Genomic DNA, 17,907 nt, shown 5'->3' with positions numbered 1-17,907 from the left:
TGAACTTGTTTTTTGTGCATGTTTATGTTTATATTTATGTTTATGTTTATACCTCCCTCCTATTCGTCCCTTTAACAGGTAAATTTTAAACAGATCTGTTTCTTTCAACAAAAAAACAGTTGTGGTTTATACAATTATTTTACTTGTATAAATATTTGGAAATATAGCATTGGATGTGATTGGTTCATTCTTAACACAGCCGCACCCCCAATTTACACCAAAGGAATGCACAATTTGCAAATAATAACCTGTTAAAACCGATTAAAAGAACAATGTAAGTGGAACTAAGGTGTAGCATCTGCATACGGTATTCTGCTACATATTAATTGTTATTTATGTATTTTGTCTGTGCATTGGTACATACAAGCTTTCAATTTAGTAAATAAGTGATATGCTACCAACAGTTGTCAACTACAAGCAATTAATAGGATATTAGCTAGTTTAATAAGTCATATTGGTATTACTATTATTACATATGAACAACATATTTCCCGCTTTAACATCTTAAAACCTAATCGAGTAATGATAAATAAAAAAATGCCCAAATTTAGTTCATAAATACATTATTCTTTTACCAAATACTGCACAAATTATTATTATTATTATTATTGTAAATGCATTGGAAAAATAAATAACAATTTAATATAATATATTTGCTTTGAGTGTCAAATTGGTATTGTGCCTCTAATAAATTGCAAAGACTGTCTGAAGCTTATCAGACATTTTGGAAATTTCTTAGCTTGATTCATATAAACAGTTTGGTTCAAAAGAGGCGGCTTTGTAAAGTACGTTATAGTGAAAGTGACCACAGTGTGTCATGTGACATCTAACTATAGAGTAACATTTCCTGTCTTCTGTTTCTCATAATCTGAAGTGTGCCAACTAGACAAACGTGTCTTTTTAAAGAACACTGAAGTTTAAAGTGAAATTTTATCAAATAAATGCGTATATATAGTTTGCTATACAACAGCATTAGCACTTTGTGTATATAGTGTTTGGAAAAAAAATAACACTTGATGCTGAACATGAAACAAAATGCTGATGTTACTACAAGTAAAAGTGTTGGAGAAATGTTGTAAGGTTTATTAAAGTATAGAACATCAGAAAATAAATTATTAAACAGTCTTTGTACCAACATCTTCAAAAAATAGTAATTTTTCATGGAAATGCAGTGCTAAATTAAAATTATTTACTGGGTTGGACGTAATCTATTGCTTAGCCCAGAGGTTCTTAAACCTTTTTTTGTAAAAACACCATTTAAACTGTAAAACTAAATTTCCTGTTTGAACACACTCAAATAGTATGTAGGATTTAGGATTTAGATAGGATTCAGATATTCCACTCATAATTTAAAAATGTGTTTGATTAAACCATTCAAATTAAGTATCAGGTCAAATCCAGCAAGTAACTGTGAAGGCTTAATCCTGACTTATTTAGACACAGTTCTGTATTAGACTGTCCACAAAGATGGATTTTGTTCTGGTCTAATCTTCACTTGCATAAACATTAGAGCTTTAACATGAGGTGATATAGACTTGGATCCTCCTTGTAACACTGCCAGACCCATTTTAGATGCACATCATTATATCACTTTCAGTTTCTGTTATAGACTACTAAAGGAGTCATGCTTTGTCATGTTGAATAATAAGTTTGCTCACAGTGATGACATGATTATGGTCACCATGCTTTTTCACACACACTATATTATTCTGCTGTAGTGTTTCACTCTATAATCAATATAATCCTACAGTGACTTAGGGCTGCATTGCAACAGTATTACATTTACATTTCTGGCATTTGGGAGATGCCCTTATCCAGAGCGACTTACATTTATCTCATTCATACAAGAATTTGAGGGTTAAGGGCATTGCTTAGGGGCCCAGCAATGGCAGATTAATTGTGCTGTGATTTGATCAGCTTCTGATCAGAAATCCAACATCTTAACCACTGAGCTACCACTTCTCCTCTACCACTTATAAGGTACCACTTATAGTTTTGCACCTAACAGGACCTTAATGATGATGGAACTATAATGAATGGACATTTAGTGTCACCCAGATGAGGATAGGGTTCCATTGGGTCTGGTTCCACATGAGGTTTCTTCCTTATACCATCTCAGGAAGTTTTTCCTTGCAATTGTTGCCACTGGCTTGTTTATTAGAAATAAACTTATAGGGAATATTGCATGAATTTATGATGCTGAAATGTATAATTTTCAATCTATTTATTTTTTTTATTTTTTGTGACCATGCCTAAGAAAAATTAGTTTAATAACTAGAAAAAAATATCGTTTATAATTGCAGTTGTGATTTCCCTGGCTATGCTTCAAAGACATTGCGAAAGGACTTACAGTGGTCAGCATTCTTTTTATTCATTTTGAATAAAAAAAATGATCAAACATGAAAAAAATGGAGTGTATTTCATTAAATCGTTAAACAAAATATAAATGTATTGAAGTATGAAAATCATTTAAATAGATGTTTTAAAAAGGTCATTTGTAAATTAATCAAGTCATAGTGCAAGTTATAATTTTTCATCTGATGATAGAAACCCTGATGCTAAAGGGATGCACGGGGAATGTACTGCTGAGGCATCTGACAAACATTTCTAATTTGTTGTGGTTGGAAGTGGGAGGTCAGATATGTGACTTATTGGACACCGAAAGTAGTTTTTGCTTTCATTCATTCATCATCAGTAACTGGTTTATCCCTAAACTTATTTGATTATATTTATATAAGTTCCTTAGACAATTTTGTGTGCAAGTGGAAGCAATATTATCTGCAAGAACAGGCAGGATTCTTTCTGGAGCAAGTGAGAATAGGATTTAAAAATAACAGTCCCACACAGATGTCACACTAAGCTCATGTTTTTGTTTATGCAATACTGAACTCTTCTATATCATCATCATCATCCTCCTGCCAGTGTTCAGCTTCTCGTGCTGCTCTTTCTCTCTCACTTGCTGGAATATAATTGTCTTCAATAAATCCATCATCATCATCCTCTCTGTTCCCATTAGCCATATCTGAGTTATGGATGTTGGGCCGAATTTGGGATGTTGAAAATCCCACCTCAAAATTAGCAGAGTCATATTGACTCGCCCTATCCCCCTCTCTGAGCCTTGCGTGCCTGTAGCTGGCTAAATACCTATGGAAGAGTTTACACTTTGCCCCGACGGCAATGAGCACAGAAAGACTGATGGCTGTCACCAGAGCTGCCACAAGGTACTGCCAGGTCATACTGTGTGAAGACCCTTTTCCATCGTTCGCTTCTGACCCTGGACAATAAGGACAAGATGAAAAAAGAGATTACTCTGTAGTTCTTTTTCAGAACAATTATGCAAAATGTACTATATTATTAATATTAAATATGAATTCATACTATAATTCAAACCTGTTCTGTTGTTGGGTTTGGAGGTCTGCAAGTTTTCTGAGAGCAGTTTGCGTAGGAATAGACTGTGATTGTCCATGCTGAGGACTGAAGCAATAGAATTACAAATATAATTACACTTTACCTCAAAAAGTCTGAAATTGTCTCAAAAACATGCTAAAAATAAACTGCACAAGAAAAAAAACATACCATCACCAGAATTTCTCTCCGATCTATCAAAGTCTTGGGTTCTGTCAATTACTTGAAGATTGCTAGCACGAGCTACAGCCTCAACAATTTGTAGATCATTGTTATCGAGAAACAGCTTTTGCAGTCTGGGGAGGCTGAGAAGAGCACCGGGCTCAACTGCAGCCAACTTGCATCCAGTGAGGTCCAGTATTTTCAGAGAGGGAACGTGGTGGAAGTGCTGCTTTGCCAGCAGGGGGAGGTAATTCCCTGATAAATTGAGCTTAATCAAATGGTCAAAATGCCTCAACTTTTTCAGGGCTTTTGTGGGTAATATTTTTAGGTGGTTCTCAGAGAGGTCCAGCTCAGTCACGTTTGGCCATATTTGCTGAGGTACAGATGTCAAATTACGTCTGCTGCAATCTAAGGTAGCCTGAGAAGATAACAATGGTCATGAAGATTGGTTGTAGGGTTTGATTGGACTTTGTACTGCAAAAATATTAGAAAAATCAGTATTTCAATTCAACCTTTTTTTTAAAATAATCTTTTCTCATTAATAAAATTAGTCTATTTGTAGTTTTCTGCATTACTCCCAATGTTTTTTTTCCTTAATATTTCCTTCCTTTAGCCCTTCCTTGAGCTCTTTTTCTTCTTTATGTTTTCACTCAAAACAAACAGATCAGTTTCAAAGATTCAACCTTCATGCTAATACAGTCATAAAAGCCATCATGATTACCATCTCATATATAGCTAACTAGCTCAGTGTGGCTTCCAAGATTTCAAGATGCAAGATTTTTATTTGTCAAAAACATAATTATATACAGAACACAACTTGCAGTGAAATGTAAACCTGATTGGCCGCTCAGGAAATTGTGCAAATGAACTAAGACTGTAAAATGAAAAAAAAAAAATATATATATATATATATATATATATATATATATATATATATATATATATATATATATATATATATATATATACAGTGAGGAAAATAAGTATTTGAACACCCTGCTATTTTGCAAGTTCTCCCACTTAGAAATCATGGAGGGGTCTGAAATTGTCATCGTAGGTGCATGTCCACTGTTAGAGACATAATCTAAAAAAAAAAAATCCAGAAATCACAATATATGATTTTTGAACTAATTATTTGTTTGATACAGCTGCAAAAAAGTATTTGAACACCTGTCTATCAGCTAGAATTCTGACCCTCAAAGACCTGTTAGTCTGCCTTTAAAATGTCCACCTCCACTACATTTATTATCCTAAATTAGATGCACCTGTTTGAGGTCGTTAGCTGCATAAAGACACCTGTCCACCCCATACAATCAGTAAGAATCCAACTACTAACATGGCCAAGACCAAAGAGCTGTCCAAAGACACTAGAGACAAAATTGTACACCTCCACAAGGCTGGAAAGGGCTACGGGGAAATTGCCAAGCAGCTTGGTGAAAAAAGGTCCACTGTTGGAGTAATCATTAGAAAATGGAAGAAGCTAAACATGACTGTCAATCTCCTCGGACTGGGGCTCCATGCAAGATCTCACCGTGGGGTCTCAATGATCCTAAGGAAGGTGAGAAATCAGCCCAGAACTACACAGGAGGAGCTGGTCAATGACCTGAAGAGAGCTGGGACCACCGTTTCCATGGTTACTGTTGGTAATACACGAAGACGTCATGGTTTGAAATAATGCATGGCACGGAAGGTTCCCCTGCTTAAACCAGCACATGTCCAGGCACGTCTTAAGTTTGCCAATGACCATTTGGATGATCCAGAGGAGTCATGGGAGAAAGTCATGTGGTCAGATGAGACCAAAATAGAACTTTTGGGTCATAATTCCACTAAACGTGTTTGGAGAAAGAAGAATGATGAGTACCATCCCAAGAACACCATTCCTACTGTGAAGCATGGGGGTGGTAGCATCATGCTTTAGGGATGTTTTTCTGCACATGGGACAGGGCGACTGCACTGTATTAAGGAGAGGATGACCGGGGCCATGTATTGCGAGATTTTGGGGAACAACCTCCTTCCCTCAGTTAGAACATTGAAGATGGGTCGAGGCTGGGTCTTCCAACATGACAATGACCCGAAGCACACAGCCAGGATAACCAAGGAGTGGCTCTGTAAGAAGCATATCAAGGTTCTGGCGTGGCCTAGCCAGTCTCCAGACCTAAATCCAATAGAGAATCTTTGGAGGGAGCTCAAACTCTGTGTTTCTCAATGACAGGCCAGAAACCTGACTGATCTAGAGAAGATCTGTGTGGAGAAGTGGGCCAAAATCCCTCCTGCAGTGTGTGCAAACCTGGTGAAAAACTACAGGAAACGTTTGACCTCTGTAATTGCAAACAAAGGCTACTGTTCCAAATATTAACATTGACTTTCTCAGGTGTTCAAATACTTATCTGCAGCTGTATCATACAAATAAATAGTTAAAAAATTATACATTGTGATTTCTGGATTTTATTTTTTAGATTATGTCTCCCACAGTGGACATGCACCTACGATGACAATTTCAGACCCCTCCATGATTTCTAAGTGGGAGAACTTGCGAAATAGCAGGGTGTTCAAAAACTTATTTTCCTCTTTTCCTCACTGTATATATATATATATATATATATATATATATATATATATATATATATATATATATATATTAGATAATGATAAAGTGGTAGTTAAAAATAGTGCAATCTTGACACTGCATTTGTTCAGGTGCTATAATGGTGAGTTTATTGTTATTATTTATTTTGGAGATTGCTGAAAAAAAATTCCCTATTACATAACACTGTATCTGCACTAACCGTGTCGACCATGACTGTATTGCAGCATGACAGCTGAACCACTTAAAACCAGGTTAATTATGTAATCGGTGTTTGCAAACCAATAACTCCAACATTCAAGACATCATTTATTAAATATTTTTTAATTGCCCAGACTTTTTTATACAGTTTTACTTTTGGCTCATGTCATCATTTTGTTTCTATTTTGTTTTTTTGTTTTTTTTTCTTCCTTGCATACTACACTTTTCTCAGGCTGCCCACAATGCAGCTAATGCCTGCTGTTAAAAACAGGAAACCCATGAATGCAAACAGGATGTTACTAATGTGGTCAAGATTTTCATGGATTGTGAGTAAAAGGGGGAATTGGAAAGCTGTTTTTCCACTCACCTTCTCCGTATCACCCACACAGGGTCCCACAGTTATAAGTGTGTGGCATAAACTAGAGGCCCAGAGACTGAAGAGCAAACACAGTGTACAAGCCACAGAGCACATCCTCTACTGTTTCCTGTTGAAGTAAAATAGCATTATAAGATCTTTAAAGCTGATTAGTGAGATATCTAAAAGGGTCTATTTTCCTAGACCAGTCTGGTGTTTTTATAATAAAAAACGTGCATTTTAATATTTAAAGCATCTATATCATGGAAAGGTATAATTTTTTATAAGGTTATGCAGGCAATGTTTATTGCAAGGTTGAGTAACATGGTTGTAAACACAAAATATGATTAACTAGCATCCATACTACTGGCATAACAATATAAAAACATTGTAATGATTTGCTTTTTAACTAACCATTTACATTTCAGTCAATAATTTACTTAAAATACAATCATACAAAAATACATAATCTCTTAGTTAAATTTTTTAATGATACTAAAACATAATAATAATAAGAACAAATGTTAATTGCACAAATTATGAGGAAAAAAGAATGAGAGAATACCGTTTTCTTTATCCAGTGGTCTTCATAAAATATGGATTGAGCAACATTCCATTTGATTTAATAAAATAGTTCAAGTATTTACAGATAGTATATATACTGTATATACTGTATATATATATATATATATATATATATATATATATATATATATATATATATATATATATCTTCCCCTAACTGTTAGCACAAAGTTGGAGATATAGGATTGTATAGGATGCCTGAATAGGATGCTTTTGGTTGCAGTGCCATTAAATTTTCTCTTTACTTGAACCAGAAGACCCAACCATGTCTTTGTCTTTGTGCACAAAGCAAGCTCCAGGAAGATATGTCTATCAGTTATAGTGTACAGTCTTTAAACTATAATGTATTTTGCATAGTGTAATATTAGTTGCATACATGCATGGCATCATGTAATCGGGCATCAATTCGTCAGGCAAGACTGGATGTATATACTGTATATATATATATATAGTCCCTCTAGTTAGGTTGAGTGCAATGTTTATATAGATAGTTGTCTGATTAGGCAAATCAGCTGCATACTATGCATTTTGTATGTTATGTACAGTTCATTATTGGGGAAAAAATTATAAAGGCTTAGTAGTGTTAGAGTTCACACCAGTGCATATTGTAATGTTCTTCCCCTCTTTCTTCTCTTAGCCAAGAAGCCATTGTTCACAATCTCTGCTTGTGTTTGTAGGGCCTTTCCTCTCTTTTTCTCTCACTATTCAATGTCAGCATGTTGGCTGTAAACACTTGTCAGGAGCTCACTTTTATCTTCCTGCCTAAAGATTTCCTCAACACAACAAACACGCTTGGTCCAAAACACTGCCATGTGTGCATGGTTGTGCCTGTGTGTAGGAGTATCCTTGTGTTTTTTGCATTTGTTTTTTGATTAGGAAAGTCCGTCTCACAATGCAGTTTGCCATAAATAAACTTGGCAGATCTTAAATGCAATGATCAGAAATGAGGACCACTAGGTTTTGCCAGTGTTGGAACACTGACTGAAAGCACTATTTGATCAACTGTAATCAAATAGCGCCGTAATCTCAGTATATCATCTCCTGAACAAACTAATAGTGCTTTTTTACACACATTAGCTCTTAGATCATCTTAGATCAAACAACATAACAAAGTCCTTCACTTGACCTCCTCTCCAGCACTCAGCAAGTTTATCGCCCTTCCCCCAAGTGAAATTCCTGCAGTCTTGGCTTTAATCAATAGTCTCTCAATACTGATTATATTGTTCATATTGGGGACTTTGCGATGTCATTGTCACTCTAAATTGGTGAGATCTCCTAAAGAGGTTCTGTTGTTTCTTGTCTCTATCATGTTTACCACATAGCAACACTACAGGTGAAAAATAATCATGACCCCTACCTTTTACCACCTCCACCGTACACAGCGAAGAACATCAAATTCTTCTATTCAGGAAATACCACAAATTCTGTCCATACACCCAGCAGAATAAGTGTAAACCAGTTTCCATATGCCTTGTTATTAAACTCCAGATTAGAATCCAGCTCTCCTAGTGAGTAGTTGGTTAAACTGAGCATATCGTGTTTATAGTTAACACATAATGAGTAACAACAGCATACAGTGAGACACGTGATACCGTCACTTCAAACCAATTCAGCAGTCTTATCAATTTACGCTTGAGCAGGTTAAAATCAATGAGAAAATACAATGAGATCCTGCATCATGTTGTCAGGGTTTTTAATAAGTCGATTATCTTACTTAACATTTTACAGTACATACAAACTTCGTATTCATTGAATGAATTATGATTAGTAGTTAAAAGGAAAAAGACGGTGTATTAATATGTAAAAGATACTTATTTAAATATCGAATAAAGCACCATTTATTATTCACCATTTATCAGTTAACAGGTAAATACAACTATATAAAAGAGCTGCCTACCTGAACGTTGGTCCTACAGTCTCTTTAAATATAACAAATAGGAAAAATGTCAACAATCACATTTTTAACACTCGGACAAGTCCATTTAGTTGGATATTTCCGAAGAAATAAAATGGAGGCATGTTGTGCAAAGGTTGCTCGAGGTGTGCCTTTAACTAGTCACCTGAGGTATAAGTTAATGAGTAACAAAATAACCACATTCAGCTCTAAAAGGGTTTCTAGACCCTCACAAAAATGATTCATATGTTAGACATCACATTATGTCAGAACTCTCACTTGTCATTTAAACCTCATGGAAACACCTTTGATTTTCTTCAACATTAGATCAAAGTGCTATGCAAAGTGTAATTTAGGATGTACATCATTTTTTCTCGAAGGTGTAAACATGCATGCTATAATGGTGGTTTATTGCTACGGTAATTTGGCTGACATGCTCTTCACTCTTCCTGTTCAGTGGTTATTTTCATGCTTGGAAATGACTACACCTGCTTTGATGGAAATGAAGCGGAAAGTCAAGTCAAGTTCTCGAACTCTGTTACAGAATTGAAGGTTATATAAGGTTTTCTTAAAAACACAAAACCTGAGCAGCAAACCTAGGATTTATGTACCCTCCTAGGTTACCCTGCTTAAAACTAAATAAGTATTTAATAATTTTTGGAACACCACATTATTTGTTTTTAACAAATGTATTTAAGAAGATTTTTTCTTGGACATTTATAAAAAGATAGCACAACAACACTAATTTAAATACATATAACAGAATAGAGAAACAATGCTTGGGCTGATTACTTTACAGACAGACTGTTGATTTATTTTGATTTAATAGTAACAGTGTCCGGTGATTACACAGAATGAAACACATCATGGATTTGATCTCCTTCGGTTGATATTTTTCAACCCGCTTCATTGACATAGGGACACCTGACCATTAACAGAATGAGGTGGATTATTTACACTTTCATTTTTTTCCCTTCATGTATTTGGTAAAGCCGCTAATAGAGTAAACACAATTTTCCGAAGTATAAATAACAAGGACAGATGACAGAACTGCTACTTTAAAATATTTGTTTAAACCTTTTTGCCTACTATGTTTGGTTCATAGAGGAAACATGGCATGGACCCAGCAGAGCCATATGAAATTAAAAATCATGAATGCATTGAAAGTCTGTTTTGTGTGTGTGTGTGTGTGTGTGTGTGTGTGTGTGTGTGTGTGTGTGTGTGTGTGTGTGTCTGTGTGTGTCTGTGTCTGTGTGTGTCTGTGTCTGTATACACCATATGGACAAAAGTTTGCAGGGGTGCAGTCAGTCTTCCAATTCATACTTAATACTAATATTCAATAAGGTTGAGGTCAGCACTCAAGAAGGCCACTCAAGATCTTCCACTCCATCCCATGTAAACCATATCACCATGGAACTTATGTTCAAATAAAGGCATGTTTAATGCTAGTGCATCAGAATAAATCGTTTACTGTTGTGTGCCTCCAAGCTTGTGGTAAAAGTTTTGGGAAAAGCTAGCTACACCTGTACTTATGTCCATATAACCTATATACTTTTTTTAACTTGTGCCATTGATCATAGTACATAATACCAATTCATTACTCAAAATTAATAGTTGAAATATTATTAAGTTATTATTAGATATTTGGTCATAACCTTTCAGTCTAATACCATAAACATCCATCACTGATACAACAAACTTAAATATTTGTAACATATCAGAACAAATAAATTACTATTTTTGTAGCTACTAAATGTAAGTCAGACAGATATGAACACTTTTTTTCATTTATTAATGTCTCATTTTACTTTTTTTTTAGGAAATCTTTTTAGGTATTAGTGATTATTCATAAATCAAGATATCATACAATACACATTGGCTTAGAAGTGTAGAACTCTACAGTCACAAGAAGAAACTGTATTTATTGTCAGTCATCTCTGCCAAAAAAGTGATTTATACCACTTCGATTATTAAACTTAAAACCATGACACCAACTGAATTGTTTGTCATTAAGAAAATGTCAAGATTATGACCTTTGACAGTTTTTATCAGTCGCTGAACACTCACATGCCATGTGACCTAAATCACGTCATCTTGTACTTAGCAGATGTATATAAGTCTCACCATTTACTCCATTCTTTGTCTTGCAGCTGGCTCTCCATGGTTGTTATTGTTCATGATCCTTCATGCGAAGCTTATGTTGTCTCAGTTGTTTTTTGTTTTTGATGTTTTATAGCATTATATGACAACAAATAGTATATATAGCAAACTACTCTCTCTGTCGGTGTTTACTCGTGTCCATGTGCTAAGTAAGGCTGTATACAAGCATACCGGAAGATGTATAACAATACACCTTTATTGTGATATAGCAGCCATAGCTTTCATAAGTGTATAAGAAGATCTCCCTTCTTCAAGTCATTCCACAGGTTTTTGATTTCTTGGATTCGTGCTTTGGTCAATATTGTGCATGAAATTAATTTTTTTTTAATATTCAGCTGGCTAACCGAGGCTTTATACACATAAATATATTATTTGAAGCAAAGTGTGATTTTTATCTATCTTGACAATATCCCAGTTGAAAAGATGCATCCTCCTTAGAATGATGCCGCCATTACGCCATTAAAATATGCTTCACCATTTTTATGGTGTTCTTTAGGTGGTAAGCTCCTTTCTTTTTTTTAAAAACTTGGCCAGAAAGTTCCAAAAATGTTGACCTTGATTTTAATGAGAAAGGGTTTCCGTCTAGACACCCTACCCCAAAGCCCAAACATGTGAAGAACACAAAGATTATTGTCACATTCAGGGAGTGACCCCGTACTTGGCAGATATTCCTGTGGCCCATTTAATGTTACCACAGGTCTCAGCAGAATTCCTGGTATGTTTTCGCCTTGTCCTCACATAACATTTTAGAGGGACATCCTGTTTTAAATAATGTCCCTCTAATGATTTGTATATTGTTCACAGACCATAGCTTCAGTAGACAAATTAAACTTTATCATGGTTATGCTTATGGTTATGGTTATGGTTATGGTTATGGTTAATCCAAGTCATATCAGATCCAGGTTAAAGGCTAATTACTTTTGGACAATTTAATGACTTTAATGAGGTTGATCCTGAGCACATGAACCATTAATACAAGGTTTGTACACTTACACAACAGGTTCTATTTTCCCATAAACTATTTCTATTTGTTTTTACTTGCATTTTGTTACTTATTATGCCACTTGAATAGTGAAAAAACATCTGACATTTTTAATGTTGGATTTGTCATATGTCCTTTCTTTGGTATGTATAGACTTTTTAGATACTCAGTGCATTTTGCAACTAGAAAACTATGCAGTGCTACTTCGGGTGTTAACTGAGTCGAAGGAGCAGGGGTAAAGAAGAGACCATGAAAACAATAGGGTCATTTCCTGTACGACTCAATGTTTTGGCGCCATTATGGTGCCTCCAGATTAATCTGGAGATATGTCTGTAAACATCAGCTCTGTCTCTCTCTGTGTCTCTCTGTGTGTGTGTGTGTGTGTGTGTGTGTGTGTGTGTGTGTGTGTGTGTGTGTGTGTGAAAAATTGAGATAAGAGGAAGGAGAAAGAAAATCCTTTACCATCTGCAGTGGCTTCATGGTCTTAAAGGGGAAAAAACAACATGAGGTCGAAAACAATGGATGATTTGTCTTCTGACAGATGCAGATGAACTGGTCAAGGAATTCATGCTTGGCTGCTACACTACACTGCTGTAAATGCAGTCAAGAGCATCTGTAGCCTCATTTTATTGAGCACACAAAATACACACACACACACACACACACACACACACACACACACACACACACACACACACACACACACACAAAATTTGGTATCACAAGTAGAACAGTACATTTTTATTTAGCTTGTGTAACCAATCAGCTATCACAGTGTGAAGGAAATTTGTTTTGCTTTTTTGAAAAAATGTAATGACATGCATATTAATCATAATAATAATAATAAAAACATTTTTTTTTTACCTGTATTGGGAGCATAGGGTTGCAGGTCATTACACACACACACACACACACACACACACACACACACACACACACACACACACACACTTTTTGCATAATCATTCACACCTAAGGACTATTTGTCATAGTAAAACCACCTACCAGCATGCTCTAATGAGGTAGGAGGAAACTGGACAACCCAGAGAACCCATGTGGACTTGGGGAAACATAAGTAAAATAACAGTAACCTGAGACCAGCATTAAAACCAGGAACCCTAAAGCAGGTATGTTAGAATTTCTACAGTCAATGTTTTCACATTTATAAAGCATATCATAAGTGAAATAAAGTACATGCTACCTGTCTGACTCATATTCAGTGGCCACAATTGCAGTGAAACTAATCTGAACATTACCAAACCAGGATATTGAACTGCATAAATTTAAGTAAGTGTAAAAAAAAAAGGATGCAAACATGTTGCCTGAAACAAATGTATTTCTCATAAACATTTCATTATTTAAAAATATAGTTATATAGTATAAGTATATTAAAAAAATATATATAGATAAGTAAAAATATAGTATAAGTCGTATAACATTTGAACAGTACTGCATTCACACAGCAATTTCTTACATATCCATGCTTCCTTAGGCGGTCTTATTTGAGTATTTTTTTTTCTGGCTCCCAACAAGTGTTTAAAAAAACTCTTGTTTCCTTTTGCAATGGGAATTGCTAAGTCTGGTTTCTAAGTAAAAGAGAAGTGATCTGTCCAAAGGATATGATAATCATTGGTTTATATCAGGAGAATGTTTAATTTGGCCATGCTGAGTGTGTGAACACAAGAAAAAAAAAACAACGAACCTGAAATTGCATGCAAACTCAGGGGAGTCGAAGAAATGCTAGTAAACACAGTTGTACTTAGTTGTATGCATCATTTTCTGTTCCTAGGCAACAGATTTGATATTAAATGTGTGCATGAAGAATGCAAAATTATAAGCTATAGTTATGTAATAGTGAATTTCAATTATAAAATCTAGACTGTTATGACTGTGTTGTATTTATGCCATGCTGTGTGCAGGTCATCAGAGTGTCTAAACAAATCTGCCCACTAAACAGTTTTTTCCTCTCCTTTTTGAATCCTGGTTTAGTAAAGGGTAAGTATTCACTAGTCAAACTGTGATCCAGCAGAACCTCATGGGAAAGAGAGGTAGCTGGCTGAGCAAACACTCTTAGCAGACAGGAGACCAGCAGTTTTCCTGTTTCTCCTCGCCTGCTGTTTGATTCCTGATTGGCTTGCTTCCTGGTCACATATCGTCCCGTGGCCATATGGTCCCGTGGCACTGCTTCCTGCACCGAATCTCCACAACTCTTTTTCAACAGCTGCTTTTCATCAAAGCGCCTAAAGTTTAACTCTCTCTCTTTATGTGGTTTTCCCCTCGTGTAAAAAAACAAAATTACAGACACCCATTTTTTTTTATCAGTTCTTGGTTTATAATGCACTAAAATGTCTCATTAGCAGTGACAGTGAAATGAAATATTCAGCCTAAAAGAAGCAACAGGGGAGAAGATAATGCACACGTGGCCACAGGAAACAGGAAGGTACATTCAAGGTTGAAGGTTATTTGTAGCATATGACCTGTTGCATGTTTTTTGTTCATCCACATCCATTTCATTTTTACTGTCTTTGTTGTCACTAATTGGTTTAATATATTTCTATCACAGATATAAAAAAAAAGCTTTAAAGGTTGTTTTTTTTTTTTACATTTTTCACAAGTTACTTCATAGCTCTTAAGGGCAACATTTTTTTATTGTATAATAACATTTACTGTTGTCTAATTACATATTGAAAACATTTTCTGCTATAGAAAATCTTTGATTTTTTTTAAAAGTATTTTTATAAATCTCACACAAGCCTTACTACAATTCTGATTCAAAAATACATACAAATGATCTTAATTCCTTTCACACTAAACTGCATTAAATCTAAAATAACCTTTTAAAATAATATGGCTATAGAAAAATGGTGTACATGTGTAGGGCAAGAACATCTTGTTGAATCGAGTGTAATCCATTCCAGTTCTGGTGGTCCTTATTGGGTTCTGCCCACTCAACATAATTACTTCCGCAAAAAAACATTACCAATCAGCTAATTCCAGTAAACACCAGCTGTTTTTTGTAGTGAAATACAGGATCTAGCTGTATTCATTAAAAGTGTGAGTCAGCTGTTAACATTCATCCAACAGAACCCATCTGATGAGAATTCAACCCTGCAAAAAGCTGACCTCACTACTGCAATGATAAAGTAAATGTTACTAAATAAGTAATTCTTTATGTGTTTTTTGTCTCTTTCTAAGACATTTAATAGTTACTGTATTTATGTATGTAATGATAAGTTTTAATTATAAGAGGCCATTGCAGCTGCTGAAAACACAAGTATTAAACAGTTAAAGTGGTTGGGGGTATCGATTGAGGAAACTCGGTCAGGCAAATGCACCTCACACAGGTTTATTTATATAACCTGCACTTCCTGCATAAGAGTTTGTAGAACAACATGAAGCCATGTTTCCCTTTAATGATAATACAGAATTATAAATAAAGAATTTCTACCATAGCCTAAGGATTTCTAAGATAATTTTTGTGTAATACCTTTGTCAGTAGTTACTGCATTGTCTATCTAGAGACACTTCTCATATCAATCAATAACCCTGGGAATTCATGAGCCTCTTAATTCTCTTATAGTTATCCTATACTCATACATAGTGGTGCCAGAGCTGATGCTGGAGCAAGGAACCAAATAACTTTTGTAATAACCAGCCCACGCTTCCACATTTATAAGGGTAAACATTTAAAAAGTCTTTCCTTTCATGAGAAAAGCACTGCTTGTATATAATACTATTAAATGCTAAGTCTGAGAAGCCGTGCTGTGATCGAAACAGGGATTTCCTCCTCGCTCCCACCACCATGCCGTGAACCAACAGTGAATTAACTATTATTTAAGTTTCTTCATCTGTTGTAAAATTAAAAGCGGTTGCTGTAATAACATTCACCAAGTAAATGAGGCTTGTGATTGTCTTGTTCTAGAAAATACTGATATAGAGTTATATTATAAATTATAATATATTGTCACATAGATGTCAACTGGAAATGCAGTACAGCCAAAGATACCCCTAAAAGAAACCAACTCTAGGTTATGTATGTAACCCTGGTTCTCTAAGGGAATGAGACGCTTTGGAAACGCTTTTGCATGTGTTGATAGCGGGTTCTTACACAGGAAATGCTCAGCATCAAAGCATGACAGCCTTAATGGCAGAAATATAATATTAAGAGTGAAGGACAAACCTTCGCTAAACTGTTCTGAAAAAGATTTAATTACCGACCAGGCAGTAAACTGCGACTAACAAGTGGTACTCACACCATCCAGTAAACAGGTGCCATTTTGCCGCATATGACCTTCCGTAGAGGGAGCTCTGGACTGGAGAATATCCTCTATCAAAATAGAGGAGAGACTAGAGGCTAGAAGCTGTGCCCCCACAGTCTCCAAGGCTCTGGCAGGTGCTAAATAAGCTTGCCCCTGCCTGAGAGGGGAGATCCCTCCTTGGAGGAAGCTCCCAGGGAGGGCATTCGAGAAGGACTACCAGGTAGCAACCACAGTATGCCCAACCACCATGGGGCCACCAAGAGGAGACAAACTCAATCCTGGCGAACTCTCTCCAGAAGTCCTGGGAGCAGCGACAGGGGAAGAGTGTACAGGCTACGCCTGTGCCATAGTATCCAGCCCTTCAGAGACTGGGCAAAAAAGGGAGGCCCAAAGGGGACATGCAAACTTAACCACGTCCAACATCTTCAGGCAAAGGGTGTGCCACAAGAGATGGGACCTAGGCAGGAGCGGCCACACATGACCGCCTCTCCCCTATTCTTTGAAAGATGCATCTGTCATTAATGCTACACAACAACGAGGAACTTGTAACACGGGACTTAGCAAGGAACCAGGTTATTTCTACATGTCTAAGGACCACAAGGCTTACGTGACCTTGATTATGCGGGGTCCTAAACCACCACTGGGGGGGTCTCATGTGCAGGAGGCAGAGTGATAACATGATGGACATGGCTGCAATCAGTCCCAGCAGTTCTCAAACTGCTTCTAGTAAACGACTACATTCTCCACTCTCTCAAACGTGGTAAGGATGGATTAATTCGAGTAAAGCTGACACAGATTTAATATAGCCCTATCCATCTTGGGACCCATGAAGCACCAGCTGTAGGACCTAAATTGCCTCCTTCCTCAAGAGAACTTTACTTTTTGTTCCATACCAGAGCCAGCCCGAGCTGGAGTGTACCCCGTCGAACCGGGTGGAGAATCGAATTAGGTAATAAAACCTCATCTACAGTATGCAAGACACTTTGAGGTATGTCTGGCAGTCTCTTAAGCCTTTGGCATTTTAAGAACAGCGGGGCTAATGCCCTAGCGCTACTCCAGAGGCCTCATAAAAGGCGCCAATCCCCCTAAGTCCACTAGGGTTCAAGGTGGAAATGACAGGAGGCACTTGCTGGAGATTGCTGTGTTCTGAAGAACTTTATGTATCAGGGTTAACACGCGAACAGACCAGTGGGAACTACGGGGGCATCCAGCAGCACAGCCCTATCCCTGTCATGTCTGTCGCATTTGCTTTTATAGCTTCCTGGTCATGACGTCACCCCACCGGTGACGTCGTGCTTTCCCATTGGACTGATTACACAC

General features: G+C 36.4%; 1 protein-coding gene across 2 annotated transcripts; it reads right to left on the bottom strand.

Annotated features, from left to right (window-relative positions):
- Nucleotides 1–1,062: 1,062 nt before the first annotated feature.
- Nucleotides 1,063–9,331, bottom strand: c1h1orf210 (chromosome 1 C1orf210 homolog). 2 transcript variants are annotated; one of them, XM_046851544.1, is made up of 5 exons: nt 9,190–9,331; nt 6,720–6,837; nt 3,577–3,985; nt 3,391–3,474; nt 1,063–3,274 (listed from the first exon to the last, which is right to left on the bottom strand). In XM_046851544.1, the coding sequence occupies exons 2-5, from the start codon at nt 6,822–6,824 to the stop codon at nt 2,874–2,876; spliced, it is 999 nt and encodes a 332-aa protein (XP_046707500.1). In that variant the 5' UTR covers nt 6,825–6,837; nt 9,190–9,331; the 3' UTR covers nt 1,063–2,873. The 2 variants fall into 2 exon arrangements, with proteins under 2 accessions (XP_046707500.1, XP_046707585.1); XM_046851629.1 differs by lacking the exon at nt 9,190–9,331 and adding an exon at nt 8,650–9,159.
- Nucleotides 9,332–17,907: the final 8,576 nt, after the last annotated feature.

This window comes from Silurus meridionalis, chromosome 1, assembly GCF_014805685.1.
Source record: "Silurus meridionalis isolate SWU-2019-XX chromosome 1, ASM1480568v1, whole genome shotgun sequence".
In the NCBI taxonomy this organism is placed as follows: domain Eukaryota; kingdom Metazoa; phylum Chordata; class Actinopteri; order Siluriformes; family Siluridae; genus Silurus; species Silurus meridionalis.
This window is presented reverse-complemented; position numbering and strand designations above follow the sequence as displayed.